General features: G+C 44.7%; 3 protein-coding genes across 8 annotated transcripts; 1 reads left to right on the plus strand and 2 right to left on the minus strand.

Moving 5' to 3' along the window:
* Positions 1–400: 400 nt before the first annotated feature.
* LOC136511539 (sugar transporter ERD6-like 4) lies at positions 401–6,550 on the minus strand. Of its 5 annotated transcripts, XR_010772752.1 has the most exons (20): positions 6,131–6,550; positions 5,903–5,992; positions 4,460–4,519; positions 4,310–4,375; positions 4,023–4,088; positions 3,855–3,945; positions 3,583–3,647; positions 3,354–3,446; positions 2,998–3,078; positions 2,822–2,906; positions 2,321–2,367; positions 2,181–2,243; positions 2,044–2,103; positions 1,777–1,842; positions 1,630–1,689; positions 1,408–1,522; positions 1,153–1,317; positions 916–975; positions 620–735; positions 401–535 (listed from the first exon to the last, which is right to left on the minus strand). XR_010772752.1 is itself a non-coding variant. In XM_066505580.1 (17 exons), the coding sequence occupies exons 1-17, from the start codon at positions 6,416–6,418 to the stop codon at positions 1,205–1,207; spliced, it is 1,509 nt and encodes a 502-aa protein (XP_066361677.1). In that variant the 5' UTR covers positions 6,419–6,550; the 3' UTR covers positions 847–1,204. The 5 variants fall into 5 exon arrangements, 4 of the variants coding, with proteins under 4 accessions (XP_066361679.1, XP_066361680.1, XP_066361677.1 ...); XM_066505580.1 differs by lacking the exons at positions 401–535; positions 620–735 and having other exon boundaries at positions 847–1,317; XM_066505581.1 differs by lacking the exons at positions 401–535; positions 620–735 and having other exon boundaries at positions 849–1,317; positions 3,855–3,930; positions 6,131–6,549.
* A 2,668-nt stretch (positions 6,551–9,218) lies between these two features.
* LOC136512217 (sugar transporter ERD6-like 4) lies at positions 9,219–13,989 on the minus strand. Of its 2 annotated transcripts, XM_066506194.1 has the most exons (17): positions 13,546–13,989; positions 13,357–13,446; positions 12,705–12,764; positions 12,540–12,605; positions 12,214–12,279; positions 12,046–12,121; positions 11,761–11,825; positions 11,580–11,672; positions 11,341–11,421; positions 11,173–11,257; positions 10,637–10,683; positions 10,493–10,555; positions 10,355–10,414; positions 10,120–10,185; positions 9,975–10,034; positions 9,730–9,844; positions 9,219–9,645 (listed from the first exon to the last, which is right to left on the minus strand). In XM_066506194.1, exons 1-17 carry the CDS (start codon positions 13,834–13,836, stop codon positions 9,533–9,535), a joined length of 1,497 nt encoding a protein of 498 aa, XP_066362291.1. In that variant the 5' UTR covers positions 13,837–13,989; the 3' UTR covers positions 9,219–9,532. The 2 variants fall into 2 exon arrangements, with proteins under 2 accessions (XP_066362291.1, XP_066362292.1); XM_066506195.1 differs by lacking the exon at positions 12,705–12,764.
* A 3,765-nt stretch (positions 13,990–17,754) lies between these two features.
* On the plus strand, positions 17,755–18,791 carry LOC136512218 (alkylbase DNA glycosidase-like protein mag2). The gene has a single exon (XM_066506196.1). The coding sequence runs from the start codon at positions 17,794–17,796 to the stop codon at positions 18,667–18,669; it is 876 nt and encodes a 291-aa protein (XP_066362293.1). The 5' UTR covers positions 17,755–17,793; the 3' UTR covers positions 18,670–18,791.
* Positions 18,792–19,016: the final 225 nt, after the last annotated feature.

Raw genomic sequence — 19,016 nt, forward strand, 5'->3', positions numbered from 1 at the left:
GCCGGATTTTCTCCACCCAGTTTTGATCGGGGTGCAAGATATCACTGGTCGACGGCGACGCGATCCAAATTTGATCCACATGACCGACAAGTCCTCTTTGGTTTTTGCTTCAGTTACTTTGCTGTTAGTCTGTCAGTTAGCGCCCAAGCATCCATTGTTACATATACTTTGACAATGCACTGTTGATCTGCATCGCTGAAGGCAAGAAGAGAGCAATATGATAAGAATCACTGCTCCAGCATTTACATGTCAAATATCTGTCACAGCATTCTGTCCTATCAAACAGAAAGAATTCGTGACCTTCACCTAGGAGAATTTGTGTACGTAGGATGCCCAAAATTTCCTGTTCAAGTTCAATAGATACCAACCGTTGCCTTCTAAGAGAAAAAACTCGAAGAATCTTTGCAAATGATGCTCAATGTTCAGCGAAACAAAAATTGTATCCCCTCTAGCGTTCTTCCCTTCGTCTCCGGCACCCAAAGGACGACGGAAACGAGGGTGAAGGCGCTCACAACCATGTACGGTAGGAAATTGCCTGCCCAAAAAAATTGCATCAGCTTCCATGGTTCATAATCCTATCCTAGTCAGAGCTGAAACACAAGAAAGGTGTGGTGTGGACCTCCAACACTCCAGGTGAGCATCAAGTTCGTCAGTCATTGTTATGGCGAAGGATGTCAGCCAGTTGGCCAGTGTCGCGATGCATCCACTGAGACTCTTGATGCTAACTGAGAGGATCTGAAAATCGCACAAAATTTGAATTATACCTTCAGATATCTCTTACAGTACGTGCCTGAGTTGTAGCTTCAAAATCTTGCTTATGCAAAATAGTTCTCTTCGGTGAGATGCCAAAATTAGGAGGAGACATAGAGGCCTTGTACAAGCTTCATATCAGGTATATGCAACCAAGTAGTGTACCTCAGAGATCATGAGCCATGGAATGGCACCCATACCAAACGAGAAGGTAATGACGAAAGCCTGAATATAGTTGCACCAGTCATTAAGAGATGGGGAAAAAGCCCACGAAAGTATAGTACAAACAAATAGGAACAGACCTGCACGCGAAGTGCCTAGCAAGACAGAAAACAAAGAGAGGAGACAAGAAGGAAAGAAAAACAAATCTTAGCCACCACACCGCATACGCTCAAACTAGACCTTGCTAATTGGATATACTCAGTCCTGGATATACTGATGAATGCTGGAGAGCTCACTGGAAGGACCATTGTATCTCCTCGAGGGTTCTTCCCTTTGTCTCTGGCACCCAAAGGATGATGAACATGAGAGTGAAAGCACTCACAATCATGTAGGAGGCAAATGTACCTGTACGATTTGGAAACAAAGGTAACATGTCGTAAGGTTTGGTTGTTCATATATACGATCCTACTCTACATTAGAGATGTATATATGGACCTGCAGCACTCCAGCTCAGAAGCAAATTTGCTGTCATTGTTACTCCAAAGCATGTCAACCAGTTGGCAAGGGTCGCGAAGCTTCCTGCCACACTCTTGATGCTAACCGGAAGGATCTGTCAATATGCAAAGTTTCGAGAATAAGCCTTCATTCAGAATGCTTTCAGCATGTGGCTCAGGCATCTTACGAGCTATATTAGCTATATGTGATAAGGTACTATACCTCAGACATAATGATCCATGGAATGGCAGCCATACCGAAGCAGTAGGAAATGGCATAAGCCTGAACGAAGTATTTGGGCAAAAATTTATGGCACAGATTCCACATTTAAAAACCAATGTTCAGATAAAATGTAATTGACAGACTTACCACGACACCAACCAAGGACACCATACTTAAGATGTTATACAAGTCAGAGTCATTTGAAATATTATCCTGAAACGAATAACCCATGACAAGAAAGAAGAATATTCAGTGGATTGAGATGACAGATGACAGACCCTGAAATCATACTGCATATCAGATTGTTTATAAGCCATGTACTGCACTAGTATACTAGATTACTATTGCAGAGAGTAGTAAAGAAGAACTGTTATATTCTGATCAGAATCTTATCTCAAAGGAACATGAACTTACCTTGATGTAAAATACAGCAATAACTGCAAGAAGGCTTAGGGTCATCCCAGAAGATGAGATCTGTAATTTGAAGTGGCAATCAAATTAAGCTACAGAAGACCCACAAATTAGTGGCTTTAGAGGGAAGCAGAAGTTACAATAAGGAGGATTCTCCGGCCAGCTCTGTCCAAGAACGTGATTGTAACACCAGTGGCAAGAACCTGATGGAATGCTGTTATTAGAAGATTAATAAAATCACAGAGAGACTAGATCAGGTCTGTCTAGTTTAGGTACTTGCCCCGATAGCTCCAAGTACACATGTGTCCAAGTTACTGTTCTTGAGCCCTGAGAAGTTTGATTGTTAGAACTAAAAGTCAAAACAGACTTAACTACCACTGTTGTAGATAAAGACAGAGGAGGCATAATGCTTTTGCAGTAAACAATAAAATGCCATCATTCATCAAAGAAAGAGAATGATAAACCATGTTACAACTTACAAGGAGACTAATATATTAGCTTTTTTTAACATGTTATAATGCATTAGGACTTAGGAACAATAAGGTCACTTTATATCAATTTCACTCTTTTGATTTTTGTAGTCCACTACACTATTCCTACGTCTGTAAGAAAATATTGCCAATCAGAGACTCATACTTTTTATTCAGCAAACCGCCAAAACAGTTCCCTAAGGCCCTAATGCTCCAGTTAAATTTGGAAGGAACAAAAAGTCATTTCCTAAAATTTATTATGAACAGCTACTAATAAAAAACACAAGTCAGTGAACAAGTGCACAGCTTACCTGCAGCTGTGAAGATGCTACCTGAATAAAATATTATACCGTTTATTCCACTTAGCTGTTGCAACACAAGTAGGCCAATTCCTAGCTGCGAAAAGTTGTAGCATTGTCATAAACTGACAGTTACAAAATGTGATTACTAATTTGTACCAGATAAGCAGATAAAGCTACAAACTTACAATTAGGGGCATGCGGTATTTCTTTTGGTTCAACTCTTGAAAACGTATTGTACCACTTTTGTTTGCTGATGCTACAGCTATCTGCATAAACCTAAAGTTAATCCCACTGATTCCATAAGAATGAAGTACATAGAGCCATGCGCCAAATCTCCATAAGAGTAGCCAAGTTTTTACATTGGCTCGCCACGCCTAACACAACCCTCCTCCTTTATCAGGGCTTGGGACCTGGTATGCTGGAACACCATAGGCGCCCCACCATAGCCATGTGCCAAATGTTAAAGAAAATAATAACACACAAAGTGAAGACTCTTCAAATAAACTGTATTCAGTCAGTCTAAATGAATGAAAGTGTCCACCTTTATATCATTAACTTCTGCAGTGATGTCAGCAGCGAGTCCCCTCAGAACTTGTAGAGAAGTCTCGCAATCATCCATCCTATTCATCATTGCCTACAAATATTTTTTTTTGGGGGGGGGGGGGGGGGGGGGGGGGGGGGGGGGGGGGGGGGGGGGGGGGGGGGGCATTGGAAATTGCAATTTGGCATAATTATTCAGAGTTCGTTATCCAACTTGTGTGTGTATATACCAGCCATCTTGGAGATTCCGGAATGAAGAATAGGCCAGGTATCAACAATAAGCAGGGCAAGGTTCCTACAAGTGTGGAATCACACACTTTATGATAGAACAGAAGGTCCTAAGAACCAAAATATGTGCCTACTACATTTGTACTATCCAAAAAATATGTGTCCAACTTATCAGAGTTGCTGATCGTGCTAGCTAAAATAACAGAGTTGAAATGCAAACTAAGAGCAGCAGCAGCAGCAGGTTTATTAATCTACCAGGGTTTAGCCACGTTACCTATTAACGCAAGAATCCTCCAAGGAAAAAACAAGCCAAGCACATATGCAAGCAAGACACCAACGGTTACAGACAACTGTAGAATGAACAACTGCACAGTGAGGTCGGCATAAACAAGCCAAGTGTTTGCCTCATGAAAAGATAAGACGCTTTTGGGTATGAACAAACCGGGTTCACAGCGCCAAGAGCTCCTCTCATGTTCGGAGGAGATACCTCTGCTACGTATACTGGTACCTGGTGGCACAAAATTCACAGACCAAAATTAGCTGATATAACCAGTCCATGCTTCCATTGCTCTTCTGCCAATAAAAATAAACTTCATAGGGATGGATCACTTTGTCTAAAAAATGCTGACATATCAGTTGATCTTTTTTAAAGTGAAGTAGGACAGGTTAAAAAGCACAAGTACTCATACTCTCAAGGCATAACCAGGCATGGAGTTTTATTATACATACCACATAGGAAATGACACCGACACCAAATCCTTCAAGCAATCTTCCCATGTACAGAAACGAAGTGTCCTGCAGAGCAGAGCAGCCATCAAAGCCGATGTTGTCATTTGTGAAGCAATGAGTGAAAATAAACTGACACATGTATCGCCATACTTTTGCGAAGGAGATTGCAAGCCAGCCCATGATGTTCGGAACCGCTGCAATCATCAGTGACTGCGAAACAGTTACCAAGCTAGTTAGCCTAAAAGATCACACGCTATTTGGCTGGAGCATTTTTCACGGCGTGATCCGATGACATCATGAAGTGATAGCAGGGTAACCGATCCCAAGATTCAGTAAATCCATCACCGCCGATCTGGTCGTTAACTGATTAGGTTTCCCGTTACCACGGATGACGGATGAATGAATAAAAAAAAGAAGAAGAAGCATGTAATCGTTTTCTTATGAGGGGCCAAAAAAGTACGTCAACTTTGATTCCCTTCCCTTGATATGCGCGTTACCTTTACGCAACCAAACAGCACTTTACCCTACTCTAGTTTTTTTTCTTGTTGAGGGGATTTAGAGCCTGTTTGGATACACGGGGCTAGTTACTAGTTGGGGCTAAAAATTAGCCAAATTAGCTATAGGGCCTGCTCGGATGCACATGGCTAGTTAGTAGCCGGACTAAGGGCATGTTTGGATACCAGAGCTAATTGTGAGCTAGCTAAAAATTAGCTAAAATTAGCTTTAGTGCATCCAAACGGGAGAGCTAATAGGTGGGCTATTTTTTTAGCCAAGTGTTCAACTAGAGTGTTTGGATCCAGGAGCTAATAATTAGCCCACGTTTTCGGATACCAACTAGAAAGCCTAAGTGTGGGCTAATCTTGGGTTAATAAGAGCTAATGAGGGCTAACTGGTGGTTAGAGTCCATTAACCCTTATTAGCCCATAATTAGCTCATGTTTAATCTATTTTTACAAGGTGGGCTAATTTTTAGCCCTAGGATCCAAACAGGCTTGCAGAGCTCATTTTAGCTCAGCTAGTAATTAGCCATATGTATCCAAATGTGCCCTAAAAATCAGCTCACATTGGTTGTGGTTGGCTAGGTATTTGGATAATAAGGACATGTTTGGATCCAAGAGATAAATTCTAGCTAGCTAAAATTAGCTCTAGTGCATCCAAACAGAAGAGCTAATAGGTATGCTAATTTTTTTGCCACATGCTCAACTACTAGTTAGCCAATTAGCTAGACAACCATAGCTAATTTGAGCTAATTTTTAGCCCTGCTAATTATAAACCATGTGTATCCAAATAGACCCTAGTTGAAGACTTGGCTAAAAAACTAGCATATCTATTAGGCTTCTTGTTTGGATGTTTAGATGCACTAGAGCTAATTTTAGCTGATTTTTAGCGAGCTATCAATTAGCCCTTGTATTCAGACATGCCCTTAGTCTACACTCTGAAAGTCATCAACCCCCCCCCCCCCCCCCCCCCCCCCCCCCCCCCCCCCCCCCCCCCAAAAAAAAAAAAAAAGGCACGAGCAGCATAGACCATGAAACAGTCTGTGAACAAGTCGTAGAAAAATGAAGAAAAGGAGTAGTGGAGCAGAGTTTCTCACCCCTCTGCGGCCAATGTACTTGGCCATCTGGCCGCTGGCGATCGCCCCGACCATGGCGCCCACGTTGGACAGCGAGCCGAACGCCGAGAACTGCGGAGGGCGACGGAGCTCAAATTCGTTTTGAAATGAGACAAGAAGAAAACGTCGAGCCGAGCGTGAAGACAGAGTGTGTGTGTGTGTGCGCGCGCGCGCGCGCGAGCAGACGTAGAAGCTGCAGCCAGGACGTACCTCGGAGATGGAGAGGTTGAGGTCCCGGATGACGCCGTCCTGCGTCGGCGAGGAGTACCCGTTGGTGAAGCCGAACTGGATGGGGCCGAGCGCGACGATGAGCGTGCAGAGCAAGGCGGAGACGTGGGACTCCCGCGGGACGGCCATGGAGGAGGTGCCGGCGGCGTTGAGGCTGGACTGGTGCGACCCCATCCCCATCAGGTACCAGCTCCCGCTGTTGGGCAGCAGCGGCTTCTGCAGCGCGCCGTCGTGGTCGCTGCCGCTCTCGGACGCCATGTTGCTCGCCATGGCGCCCGCGCTCGCCGCCCAGCTCGCGGCGAGATTTGATTTGTTTCGTTTTCTCCGGGTGGGGTTGGATGGAGGGAGAAGCAGGTGGGAGGAGGACAACGCGAATGAATGCCAGGCCCCAGGGGAGGAGACGATGGTGAGATTTGATTTTTTTTTCTTCGTTTTCGTTCCGTACCGTTGAAGTAGGGCTGTCGAGTCGTCGTCGTGCCAGGCAGGTCTCGCCGGGGTCCAACCCGTCAGAGACACAGAAGTGCCTCCTCTTTTTCTGAGCTGACCTGGACATGACTTCCAGCTCATCATCCACGCACATGTCTGTGAGCCCGTGTTGTTTTGCCGTTTCTCGATACTGTCATACCGACAAATTACTGTCTTTGAGCAACACTGTAGTGTCCCATACATCCTAAGTTTTTTTTATTATTTTGGGCAAAGCTAAGTCACTTTCAGGAATACGATTTGATTTTAAATAAAGACCATTTCTCTATTTTTGTTGGACGTGCGGTGCCCGGCCGTTCGACGGAATATTCCATCGGACGGCCGTTCCTGCGCGTGCTTGCACAACCTGTCCGCGTCCGCAAATTCGCTTTGCCCGTGTGCGCATCGCGCCGTCGTCGAGTCCATACCACTCGCTCGCAATCCGTCATGTCCGCCTTGATTTGACCCGCCCCCATTTAGAATATGCTGTTGCAACATATATGTAAAACATATACAACATCCAAATCAAAACGCTTGCAGTATACGTTTGGAATAGATGAAACGTTTTGAACAAACTCTTGCACATGTCTCTGGAACACTTGCAACAAAATGCAACATGTGCAACATCTCCCGGTCTACTTTTTGCAACATCCATATGAAATAACTGCAACATACCTCTGAAGCGTTAGAAACACTTAAAACATATATTTGCAACATAGAGAAGGGGAGCGCCTGTGCCGGTTAATTCCGACCGCCGGGGTGGGAACCGGTGGCGAGTGGCGGCGCGCAAGCACCACTAGCATCTAGCACCAGCGGGGCGCGCGAGCACCACCGCCACCAGCACCGGGCTTAGGTCGGTCGGGCAGGCGGCGCGCACGACAGGCCGAGCGAGCACCACTAGCACCAGCGCGCATGACGAGAGGGGGCGAGAGGGGCGCGCGACGGGGCGTGAGCGAGCGGCAGCGGATGGGGTGCGCATCAGCAGCGAGGGGAGTGCGTGTCCACGTCCAGGACAAGGAGGCACCGCAAGGCGTTGCGACAAGGGAGAAGGAAGTGGAAAGGATAAGGATGTGTGACTTTTTTTAATAAACTCATGAGCAAAATGAACGGCGGGATAAATGCGCAAGCAATGAGGCGGTGGGACTGCAGAGCGTCCGACGATTTGCTCGTGTCGGACATAAGACGTGTGTCATTACTTTTTTTTTCTGTCCGTCCTCGTGTTTCTCGTGGTCGCGGAGGGTACACCTAATGAAGGAAAGAAAGAAAGAAAAAAAACTCCCTCTCTCTGACGGAAGACAGGCGTTGTTGCATGCTGGAACGGAAGTCCAAAGCCTCCAAGGAACGTGTTGCATGTGTGCGACGGCGACGCGATCCAAATTTGATCGACATGACCCACAGGTCTTCTTTGGTTTTTGCTTCATTTACTTTGCTGTTAGTCTGTCAGCTGGTGCCGTTTGCATGGCATGTATATGTGCGCCACTTGATAGTGAAATTTGGTAACCCCATTTAGGGTCTGTTCGTTTAACCTAGAACCAAGAGGATTGAGAGAGACTGAATCCTCTATAAATCAAAATCTTCCTCGACCCTCTCCAATCCCTTTTATTCTAATAACAATTAAACCAGGCCTTACGGTTGCAAGTCATAAATCCCTATCCAACACAAGAATTCCAAAGAAGACAGAGACCTAAAAAATTCTCTCTCTTTTTTTTTCCTGGAGATAGGTTAGCTGCCCGTCCATGTGTTACTCCTTTTATTATCTTTTATAAGACATGATTTAAGATGGCATGATCTTCCAACATACGTTTTAACTATTTATTATTTTATTTCTAATTTTTTATATTTATAAATTTATGATAGTTGAATAGTATATTTAATTACAAATCTAACATTATCAAGTTTTTTTTAGAAAAGAGAATATATTAATATTCCAGCTTCTGCATCGACCAATGCATATAGCTGTTGCTTATTACAACACAAGCACTGCAATCCACGTAATCTCAAACACAAAGTTTTGATCTAAAGAAAAAAATAGAGAAGTTTCCAAACTCGACATCTAGAGAGTAATTCTATTACTAAATCTCAACCGTATCAAGTTTGTATTATATGTAATAATTAAAAATTGTAGCCAAGTTATTGGTCAAAGATTTTATTTAGTCGACTGGTGGGAGTCGATCTTGCTTCTAATCCCAAAAGAGAAGAGGCGTGGTTTCATTGGAATGGTAATCTATACCATGTGGAATTTGTGGAAAGAACGCAACGGAAGAATCTTCGACAAGAAGTCCTCCACAGCCATTCAAGTGGCCGAGCGCACCAAGGAAGACATAGAACAATATAGAAGGGCTTTTGCAACTGGGCACTATTAGATCACGTTTCGAGCCAGGGATTCACCTCACTCTAGAAGCTATAACACTTTGGCGTTTTGGGGGCATTGGTTTGGCCTTAGAACCACTCTGTACATAAACTTTCTTTCTCCTTAATGAATGGGCAGAGCTCCTGCCGTTTCCTTTCAAAAAAAGATTTTATTTAAAGTTTAAATCTTTAATATATGTGTGTGTGCCTTGTAATAAAAGAAAATAGAGGGAGTAAAATAGAGAAGGAGGTCTCAACAAACTTGATTCGAAAGCTGGGATTGGTCAGTTAGCGCCCAAGCATCCATTTTTACATATACTTTGACAATGTACTGTTGATCTAGCATCGGTGAAGGCAAGAAGAGAGCAATATGATAAGAGTCACTGCTCCAGCATTTACATGTCAAATATTTTTCACAGCATACTGTCGTATCAACAGAAAGAATTCGTGACCTTCACCTAGGAGAATTTGTGTACGTTGAGAATACATGCCCAAAATTTCCTGTTGAACAGATACCAACCGTTGCCTTCTAAAAGAAAAACTCGAAGAATCTTTGCAACTGATGCTCAATGCTCAACGAAACGAAAATTGTATCTCCTCTAGCGTTCTTCCCTTCGTCTCCGGCACCCAAAGGATGACAAAAACGAGGGTGAAGGCGCTCACAACCATGTACGAGAGGAAAGTGCCTGCCCAAAAAAAATGCATCAGGTTCCATGGTTCATAATCCTATCCTAGTTAGAGTTGAAACACAAAAAAGGTGTGGTGTGGACCTCCAACACTCCAGGTGAGCATCAAGTTCGTCGTCATTGTTATGGCAAAGGATGTCAGCCAGTTGGCCAGTGTCGCGATGCTTCCGCCGAAACTCTTGATGCTAACTGGGAGGATCTGAAAAACACAAAGTTTGAATTATACATTCAGATATCTCTTACAGTACGTGCCTAAGCTGTAGCTTCAGACTCTTGCTTCTTGCTTATGCAAATAGTTCTCTTCGGTAAGATGCAACCAAGTAGTGTACCTCAGACATCATGAGCCACGGAATGGCACCCATACCAAACGAGAAGGTAATGACAAAAGCCTGAACATAGTTGCACGACTCATTATTTTGGCACAGAGTCTGCAGTGGTATCCAATTTTTCAGAAGAAACATAACTGAGACATACCACGATAGCAACCAAGGAGATCATAGTTAAGATGTAGTACGAGTTAGAATCCTGTGAAATCTTATCCTAGAAAAAACGAAGCTTAAAAAGGATTAGAGGAAAATTCAGTAGATATTGTACAAAATCTGCATAGTCATGCGTTACCAATATGGTTTACTATTGCAAGGACAGTTAGTGTCAGTACAATAATTATTATCTTCTCACTGGAATCCTAGCTAAAGAAACATGAACATACCTTGAGAAAAAATATAACAGAAACGGCAAGAAGGCATAGAGTCATGCCAGAGGTAGAAATCTGTCATTTGAAGTCAGTGTTAATTCAGAATTACATGAAGCATGCAGGCTAGTTATTTCACAGGGAAGAGAAAGTTACAATGAGAAGCATGCGTCGTCCAGCTCTGTCTAACAACCATGTCGTAACTCCAGTAGCAAGGACCTGACAAAAATGCAGTGACCAGCTTAATATAAATTACAGATAAATTGTATCAGGTTATAAACTCATCCTAGCTACGCGCACCTGGATAGCTCCAAGTGAACAGGTGGCCAAGTCGCTGTTTGTAACACCTGAAGATTTTGGATGTTAATTTGGAACAAAAGTATACTATATTATCGTTGTTGTAAAGCATGGTAAAGGAGCTCAAACTAATACATAGTGCCTATGTATTCAAATAATACATAGGGTCTATCAGACGTGGAAATGATCTAAATTTACAAATGCAATGAAATGCCATATTTTAGTGATCAAAGGGAATGATAAACTATATTACAAGGTAGCTCATTTTATAATCTTTCTTGATCCTACTATGATCTAGGAAGATATTAAGTTTGTGCATTCTAGTGGTTTGAAAATCAGTAGTCTATTATTCTATTCCTTCATCTGGAAAGCATACTGCCAAACAAACAATGGTATTAAAGGTTGCTTCATTATTGGTTATCAGTAGTCATTATCATTTCAATTAAATTTGCAAGGTATCCAAACTATCATGCCTAAAACTTATTAAACCAACTACTATGACCTAAAAAAGTAAAGAAAAGATAAAGACTGCAGCTTACCTGCAGCTTTGAAGATGCTACTTGCATAAAACAGTACACCGTTGATTCCACTTAGATTTTGCAGTACAAGTAGGCCAATTCCTAGCTGCCAAGTTAATAAATAATCACAATTAGAAACTATAGCTGTTGATTTGGCATGGATCAAGCTGACGAAGTTAAGGAAGTTACAAGTAGTGGCGTGCGGTATTTCTTTTGGTTTAATTCTTGAAAACTGATTGTAGTCCTCTTACTTGATGATGTCACTGCCCTCTGCAAAAGGATCAAACCTAAAGATGATTCTGTTGATTCCATAAGAACGTGGTACATAGATCCATGTGTCTAATTTAAATAAAATCTTCACAGCTAAACTGGAAATAGATCATATATACTGCATTTAGTCACTCCAGAGAATAATAGAGGTGCTTTGCCTTTATATCATTCACTTCTGTCGTGATGTCAGTCTCAAACCCCCTCAGTACTTGTAGGGACGTCTCGCAATCTTCCATCAAATTCATCTTTGCCTAGAGATAAGAGCAAGATAAATGGTCGCTAAGATTTCAGTTTGATGCAACAGATCATAATTCAGATCCAGTTTATGCATATATATACCAGCCATCTAGGAGATTCTGGAATGAAGAATAGTCCAGGAATCAACACTGTGCAGGGCAAGGCTCCTGTAATTGGCAACCCAGACATTTAGATAAGAAATAATGACACACTTACTAGTCCGCATTTAATATCTTCCTAGATAGTATATTTCTAAGTTTAGTCATATTGGGGAAAGCCATTTGCAGTTAGTGATCTTGTGAGCTGAAACATCAGTGGTTAAGTATAAACTGTAAGCAACAAGAAGAAAAGAAAATTCAGTAATACATAAGTAGTTAGCAAAATTACCGATCACTGCTAGAAGTCTCCAAGGAACAAACATGCCGAGCAAATAGGCCAAGAATATGCCAAAGGTCACGGACAACTGTAGGATGAACAATTGCACAATGAATCAAATATAAATAAATCAAGTACTATTTTTTAACAAAAAGATAAGATAGTTATGAGGAAGCACACCTGGTTCACAGAACCAAGAGCTCCTCTCATGTTCTGAGGAGATATCTCTGCTATGTATACAGGTACCTGGTAACAAATTATCAAGAAATAGTATTGTAATTAGTCCAAACCTCCAAGGTTCTTTTGGCAACAAACAAATTATACATTGGTCATGGTTCACTCTGTCTCCATTTTTTACCCCTAAATGTCCCCAAAATATTGGAATCTCGCTCGATATTTTGATCTCTCACTTTTCCAAGCAGCAACTGCACCAGTTTCTTAAGTTTTGAAAGTACAAATATCTTCTGTACAAGAAATAAGCAGGCAACAAATCTTCTTTTACGAACCGTATAGGATATGATGCCGACACCAAACCCTTCGAGCAATCGTCCCATATACAGAAATGAGGCATCCTGTAAAACAGAAATCGACAGATGGCAGGCATCAATCTTATGTTTTCAGAAGCAGCAACGGGTGAAAATAAACTCAGGGAACATGTACTTGTTGAGTACTTTTGCAAAGGAGATCGCAAGCCAACCGATGATATTCGGTATTGCAGCAATCATCAACGACTGCAACCATTTAGCAAAACCGTCAGACTAAAATAGTACAGCTCTAGTGCAATTAACTACGACTGAAATGCGGTGATATCTTGAACACCAGACTGAACTTCTATGTACAAAATATCCACACCATTTCTTGGACACACTAAAACTGCATGATTAATACAGAATATCAACAACAAAGGAAAGTAGGAAACAGACGAACATGAAGAAACCGTGCCAACTCCCAATTTGGTTAACTGCACAAAAAGAACAGAGTCCACAGGCATTAATCCTTGCAAAATTATTGACTATTTTCAAAATTCCACCTGCTTTTATTTTCTGAAGAAAAAGTCCTCCCACCTAATTTTTTTGAAAATACCGTATCCTATTTATATTTGGGTTCTTTATCACAGAAAAGGATGTCTTTTGCATTCAAAAAAAGAAAGAAAAGGATGTCTTTTCTTGTTGGTTAGTCTAAAGTCTAAACGCAGCCTCCTCTCTGTCGATAAAGAAGTGATGTTGACCCTCCTTCGTCGTCAGCTTACAAGTAACAAACTGATATTAAAATGGAAGGACAGCTGATAACTACCAAGAAAGAAAGGGGGGTCGAATTCCTCACCCCTTTACGGCCAATGTGCTCGGCCATCTGCCCGCTGGCGATCGCCCCGACCATGGCGCCGACGTTGGACAGCGAGCCGAACGCCGAGAACTGCAGCACGCGCGGGCGCGGTCAGTACGTATTATTCTCAGGCACGATTCTTCAAAAGAAAAAAGAAACAAATCTCAGAGACGTGGATTAGTTTGTTACCTCGGAGATGGAGAGGTTGAGGTCACGAACCATGGCGTCCTGAGTCGGGGAGGAGAAGCCGCTGGTGAAGCCGAACTGGATGGGCCCGAGCGCGACGATGAGCGTGCAGAGGAAGGCGGAGACGTGGGACTCGCGCAGGACGGCCATGGAGGAAGCCCCGGGGGCGACGCTGGACTGCCGCGAGCTCATCCGGTACCAGCTGCCCGTGTGGAGCAGCGGCTTCCGCAGCCCGCCGTCGTGGTCGCTGCCGCCCTCCTCGCAGGCGCCGCCTCTGTTGCTGCCGCCACCCATGGTGCCGCTTCGCTCGCTCGCCGGCCAGGCACCGCCTCTCGCCGCAAGCTTTGATTTTTCTTCTTCTTCTTCTTGCCCGCTGGCCTGAAGGAGGACGAGGAAGAAGAGCAGCGGACAACGATCGATGCTAAGTCGAACCGTCGTCCCGTTGAAATGGGCAAGATAGGACAGAGGGGTGACCGAACCGAGGGAGTGGGGTTGTCTTGTCCGAATTGTGAGGGACCCACCGGTCAGGCACCTAGTCAGATGAGCTCGCCGACTAGCCCCTTTTTCGTTCTCCTATTTCTCGTCATCTATAGGAGACTAGGAGTACTAATGTACTTAAGTACAGAAAAAAATGGCGACAACATATTTCTGCTATACTATCTTTTGTAGCCATTTTTTCTATGGTGATCCATATCACTAAGCTTACATTTATTTGTATCCAAGCGGCGAGGTCGTCATATAACATTTCTGCAGATCATATCCTAATAAATGAATGAAATAAAATGCAGTTGTTGAACGGATAAGAAGGCAGAAAGATTGGTGATCATGCCACGCTGAGCTCGAAGAGCATAAATTCTTTCCCCTGCAACAAGTGGTAGTACTACGAATGAAGGTCTTGCTTGCAGAACAAAAGCCCGCCGGTGCCGGGAGGCATTGACCGACAGATACGGGCGATGGGTAGGTGCTGCATTGCAATTGCTTGCACTAGATTACAGAACCGCTCGCCCAGATCCTGTTAGAATATAGGCAGGCATGTACATTTCTTACTATACCATATGTCCATATGCATGCAGGCACGTTGGTGCCAGCCCATGGGAGCTGTCGCCGAGCGCCGGATCGGCCGGAGGTGCATGCGTGCGGCGTGCCCTCCGCCACGGCGCCAAGTCATGCTCATGCTCTGACACATGGGACATGGGAGCAAAAGCATCTCTCCCTGCTTCGATCGATCTGGCTATGGTCGCCGTGCAGCATAGAGTAAAGGAACCTGTCGTCGATGTCATGGCTACTACTTGATGAAAGCGCCAAGGGGCATGTGAGCGAGGACGGCGCGAGGCGAGACTATTCGTGCCTCTTTGGGCGTGGCGTGGCATGGCAGATCTCCCGCTCCAAGAGCTCATATGGTTGATGGAGATGCGCTGCGCCGCTCGTCGTCGTCATCTCTCGTCTCCGTGTTTGGTAATTAACCCTGGTGCACGCTGGGCGTTCATTGGTGCTCTGCGATCGCGCACGTGATCGCGAGATTGGTGGGCTATTTAATTAATCGGATGGTGTTTTGTTTCCATCATCTTCCACTTCCACTAGCTTCAATCGTCTCTAGTACCAACGTCTGGGAAAATAATTCGAGACGCCGTGATCACGACATGCGCATGGATTATGAATTTATGTTAAATAAATCTCTGTCTGGACGCAGCTCTCGCACCCGCGCCCGACGCACGCAACTCCCTATGCCCCGCGCCAAATCCTTCTCCGGAGGCAGCGTCCGTCCGAACGGTGCTCCGCGACTGCACCCGACGACCGCCCACATCACACCTGCGCCTGCCCGCATCGCGTGCCAGCGTTTGGAACCGCACCCATGTGCCCGCATGTGAAAGATGGCGGCGCCCCCGCAGCAATACCAGGCCTGCCGCGCCCATCCGCGCCCACACGTGAACCACAGCGGCAGCACCAGGCGGTTGCGGCAGGCAACTATCCACCAGCCGCCAACGCACATCGCAACATGTGCAACACCCAATCTACGTTTGAAACATAAACATAAAATATTTGCAACATACAATTGAAACGGATGAAACATTTGAAATATATTCTTAAAACATGCGTGTATAGCTATAGTAACATATGCAACATCCAGATCCACTTTTACAACATAAAGTCTGAAACCTTTAGAACACACGAAAATAAACACTTGAAACATACGTGTGCAGCCATAGCAAACATATGCAACATCCAGATGAAAACACCTAAACATGCGTCTGAAACACTTTGAACGTAGGTTTGAAACATGCGTATATTGTCATTGCAACATATGAAACATCCTATATCTACTTTTGCAATATCCAGATGAAACACTTATACATAAGTGCGACGGTCATAACCTAATTGGTAGGCAACTCCGGTAGCCAGCAAGCTCGGGGCAGGGGGACGGCGAGAGCAACGGTCCAGCGTACACCCCAGACGTAGCGCGCAGGCCTAAACCCCTGCCTCTCCTTCTGTGACGAGCGAGGTGGATGGGGGCATGGTGCGGGCGCAGAGCACCAGATGTGGCCGGCGCGGTGGCATAGAGGAAGGCGGGCAGGAGCGCGGCGGAGTGTGGTCGCGGAGCGCAGTCCCAGACTCGTGTCGTTGCGGCGATATACTTTTTAAGAAATTACGGTGCCTCAAGAAAAATAAATATAGGAGCGGATAAAAAAGCCTCGTGGACATCACAGCCCAACAATGGAGCCATCCGGAACGTGAGCATCCCCCCCCCCCCCCCCCCACCCCCCCCCCCCCCACCCCCCGGTTTCGGGTCTCGATTATTCCCATGGAAAAGCCTTTTTTTTTTACCCATTTAACTTTTTAACCTGATCGGTATAACTACTTTTAGCTGGTTGCCGCTGCCGGCTGTTGCTGTTTTCCTTTAGGTATTGTATATCTGCGTTTTGTGGCAACTTCACTACTGCAGCCTGCAGCGCTGATTTTTTTTTTTTTTTTTGTTTTTGCACCCTAAGCGATCTGGGGTGGCAATCTAATGGCATCACGTCAGCCACGAAAGGGCTAAATTAGACCTCTTTGATAGTTTAGGGAGGTAAATTGAACAAAAATACTTTTAATATTTTTTCTTGAAAAAATTATGCAACTAAAAATCATAATGTTTGGTTTAATCTTAGATAATTCATAGAAATATTATTTTACCTAAAAAAATTATGAAATTAGTTTTATACTTTTTTCTAAAATCATGCTCTATCTAATGGTGCCAAAATTAAAAACTGTTCTACCATTCTATGGACTTGGGTTTGTTTGTTTTTTTTTGCTAGAAGAGATCTCGTATATGTTATAGTTAGTCTACGTCGATGACCGTGATTGTGAAAAAGTTCTGAACTTCGGATGACTTTGATGACGACACAAGTATCATATAATGATGTAACAACATCATATTTGTTCCTGCTTAGGCCCGGTTTAGCACAAGTATAGGTAGAAACACGTCCCTAGGAAGATGCACAAATGGAGGACAAGTGCATCAAAATGAGCTAGTCTAACCAAGAGCATTTGCTAGCGAGAGTAGTCCATGTCACTTAGCCTTCAACTTAGTTTGGTTAGTCAACAATAGCTAATATAATAGATAACGAGATCATCTGCTAGCAAATAAACACAAAAGGAGTCTATAGAACATTTAAACAATTTCAATATAGGCACTAGAAGATAGAACATGATTTTTCAAAAATACAAAAATTGTTTGGTAAATTTCTAAGCTCAAATGGATCTTCTATGAGTTATTTAAGATTAGAATATATTTTAGGATTCTTATTGCATATAAATTTTCTAGAAAAAAAATCTTAGATAATTTTCCAAAGAAAATATTTATAGTCATATTTATCCCTTAAAGTATCAACAAAGTTCGATCTACCCCTAATAACATGGTAAAACCACTATCCAAAATCGTTTAGAATGCAAAATCAAACTGTATTAAAAGCCGGTTTTGTAAATGTGAGGAAAATTGGATTATTGCCAAAATTAATGGAGTTGAAGAACATTTTCCTACTCTCAAGTGATTGAGTTTCCGCGGCCCAGATTGTGTCGCGATTATCGTGTCTCTACGACCCAACAAATTTAGCTGGGCCGAAACGCGTCGTCCTCAACCAAACTTGAGTGAGATGGGCCAGCCCGTAGCGGGCTGCTGTTCATCTGTCGGTACAGTGTCCCACCTTCACTCCTTTGACCACCAACTCCGGCGGCGCCGTACGTCGCAGCCGCACGCCACCCAGAAATACCTACATGGGGCGGACGGCGCGCTCCCGGCCTCCGGCCACCGAGCCGCCTCTGGCGGTCACCGGCCTTCGCTCCACCAAAATCTCCTTCCGCTCCCGTAAGATCGTCAAGACACCATCCGCGAAAACGAAACCTTGGGCCACGACCGCCCTGGCACCACCGGCTCCGGCGCCTCCAGTGCTGCCCGCGCTGTCCACCCCGGGAGAGCTCGCAGCGGCTCTGCGCCACCTCCAAACCGCGGACCCCCTCCTCGCCGCGGTCATTGCCTCCACTGAGGCCCCCACCTTTGCCGCCACTCCCTCCCTCCCCGCGTTCCACTCCCTCGCGCGCTCCATCCTCTACCAGCAGCTCGCGACCTCCGCTGCAGACGCCATCTACGCTCGCTTCCTCGCGCTCCTCCCCTCTGCTTCGGCGGCGGTCACACCCGTAGCCGCTGACGCGGTCACACCTGCCGCCGTCCTTGCCCTCGCCGCCGCCGACCTGCGTACCATCGGCGTCTCCAGCCGCAAGGCATCCTACGTCCACGACCTCGCGGCCAGATTCGCAGCCGGGGAGCTGTCCGACTCCGCCGTCGCCGCGATGGATGAGGCTGCGCTCCTCGCGGAGCTCACCAAGGTCAGAGGCGTCGGCGAGTGGACTGTCCACATGTTCATGATCTTCTCGCTGCACCGCCCCGACGTGCTGCCGTGCGGCGACCTCGGCGTGCGCAAGGGCGTACAGGAGCTGTACAAGCTCAAGGCACTCCCCAATCCGGAGGAGATGGCAGCATTGTGCGACCGGTGGAGGCCGTACCGGTCAGTCGGCGCGTGGTACATGTGGCGCCTCATGGAGAGCAAGGGCGCTGCAGCCAAGAAGAAGAATAAGGGTAATGCGAGTTCTTAGCTAGGTATGTACATGTATGTGATGGTCTTATGTATTAGTTCTCCCAAAACTGTTAAATTTAGATGATTCTGGGGTAGGTGATGGTGTGTCAGATTTATGACACTGTCTATGTTCACATCAGAGTCCTTGCAGAGTTACAACTGAAGTTGATTAGTTCCAGTGTCAAATGCTATTATGTTGTAAGCTTGTGATTTTATTAGGTATTCATAATTGATGCAACTATATGTGGAGCATAAGTTAATCGTTTCCTATCCTGAATATTAGAAGAAGGATGATTTTGTGGTTGGAAATGATAGTTTCTTCCTTTCAAGTATGTCGTTCCATATCATTATTCAGTCATGACTTGA

Source organism: Miscanthus floridulus, chromosome 16 (genome assembly GCF_019320115.1).
Source record: "Miscanthus floridulus cultivar M001 chromosome 16, ASM1932011v1, whole genome shotgun sequence".
Classification (NCBI taxonomy): Eukaryota; Viridiplantae; Streptophyta; class Magnoliopsida; order Poales; family Poaceae; genus Miscanthus; species Miscanthus floridulus.

Excerpts from the sequence above, each read along its gene's own strand:
- LOC136512217 (XM_066506194.1), bottom strand. The coding sequence starts at position 13,836 with ATGGGTGGCGGCAGCAACAGAGGCGGCGCCTGCGAGGAGGGCGGCAGC. Across the intron at positions 10,556-10,636 it reads GTTCACTTGGAGCTATCCAG|GTCCTTGCTACTGGAGTTAC; the intron begins GTGCGCGTAGCT and ends CATTTTTGTCAG. Across the intron at positions 10,186-10,354 it reads CTGTTATATTTTTTCTCAAG|GATAAGATTTCACAGGATTC; the intron begins GTATGTTCATGT and ends CGTTTTTTCTAG.
- LOC136511539 (XM_066505580.1), bottom strand. The coding sequence starts at position 6,418 with ATGGCGAGCAACATGGCGTCCGAGAGCGGCAGCGACCACGACGGCGCG. Across the intron at positions 3,079-3,353 it reads CAGAAGTTAATGATATAAAG|ATAGCTGTAGCATCAGCAAA; the intron begins GTGGACACTTTC and ends AGGTTTATGCAG. Across the intron at positions 2,368-2,821 it reads TAGCATCTTCACAGCTGCAG|GGCTCAAGAACAGTAACTTG; the intron begins GTAAGCTGTGCA and ends CAAACTTCTCAG.
- LOC136512218 (XM_066506196.1), top strand. The coding sequence starts at position 17,794 with ATGGGGCGGACGGCGCGCTCCCGGCCTCCGGCCACCGAGCCGCCTCTG.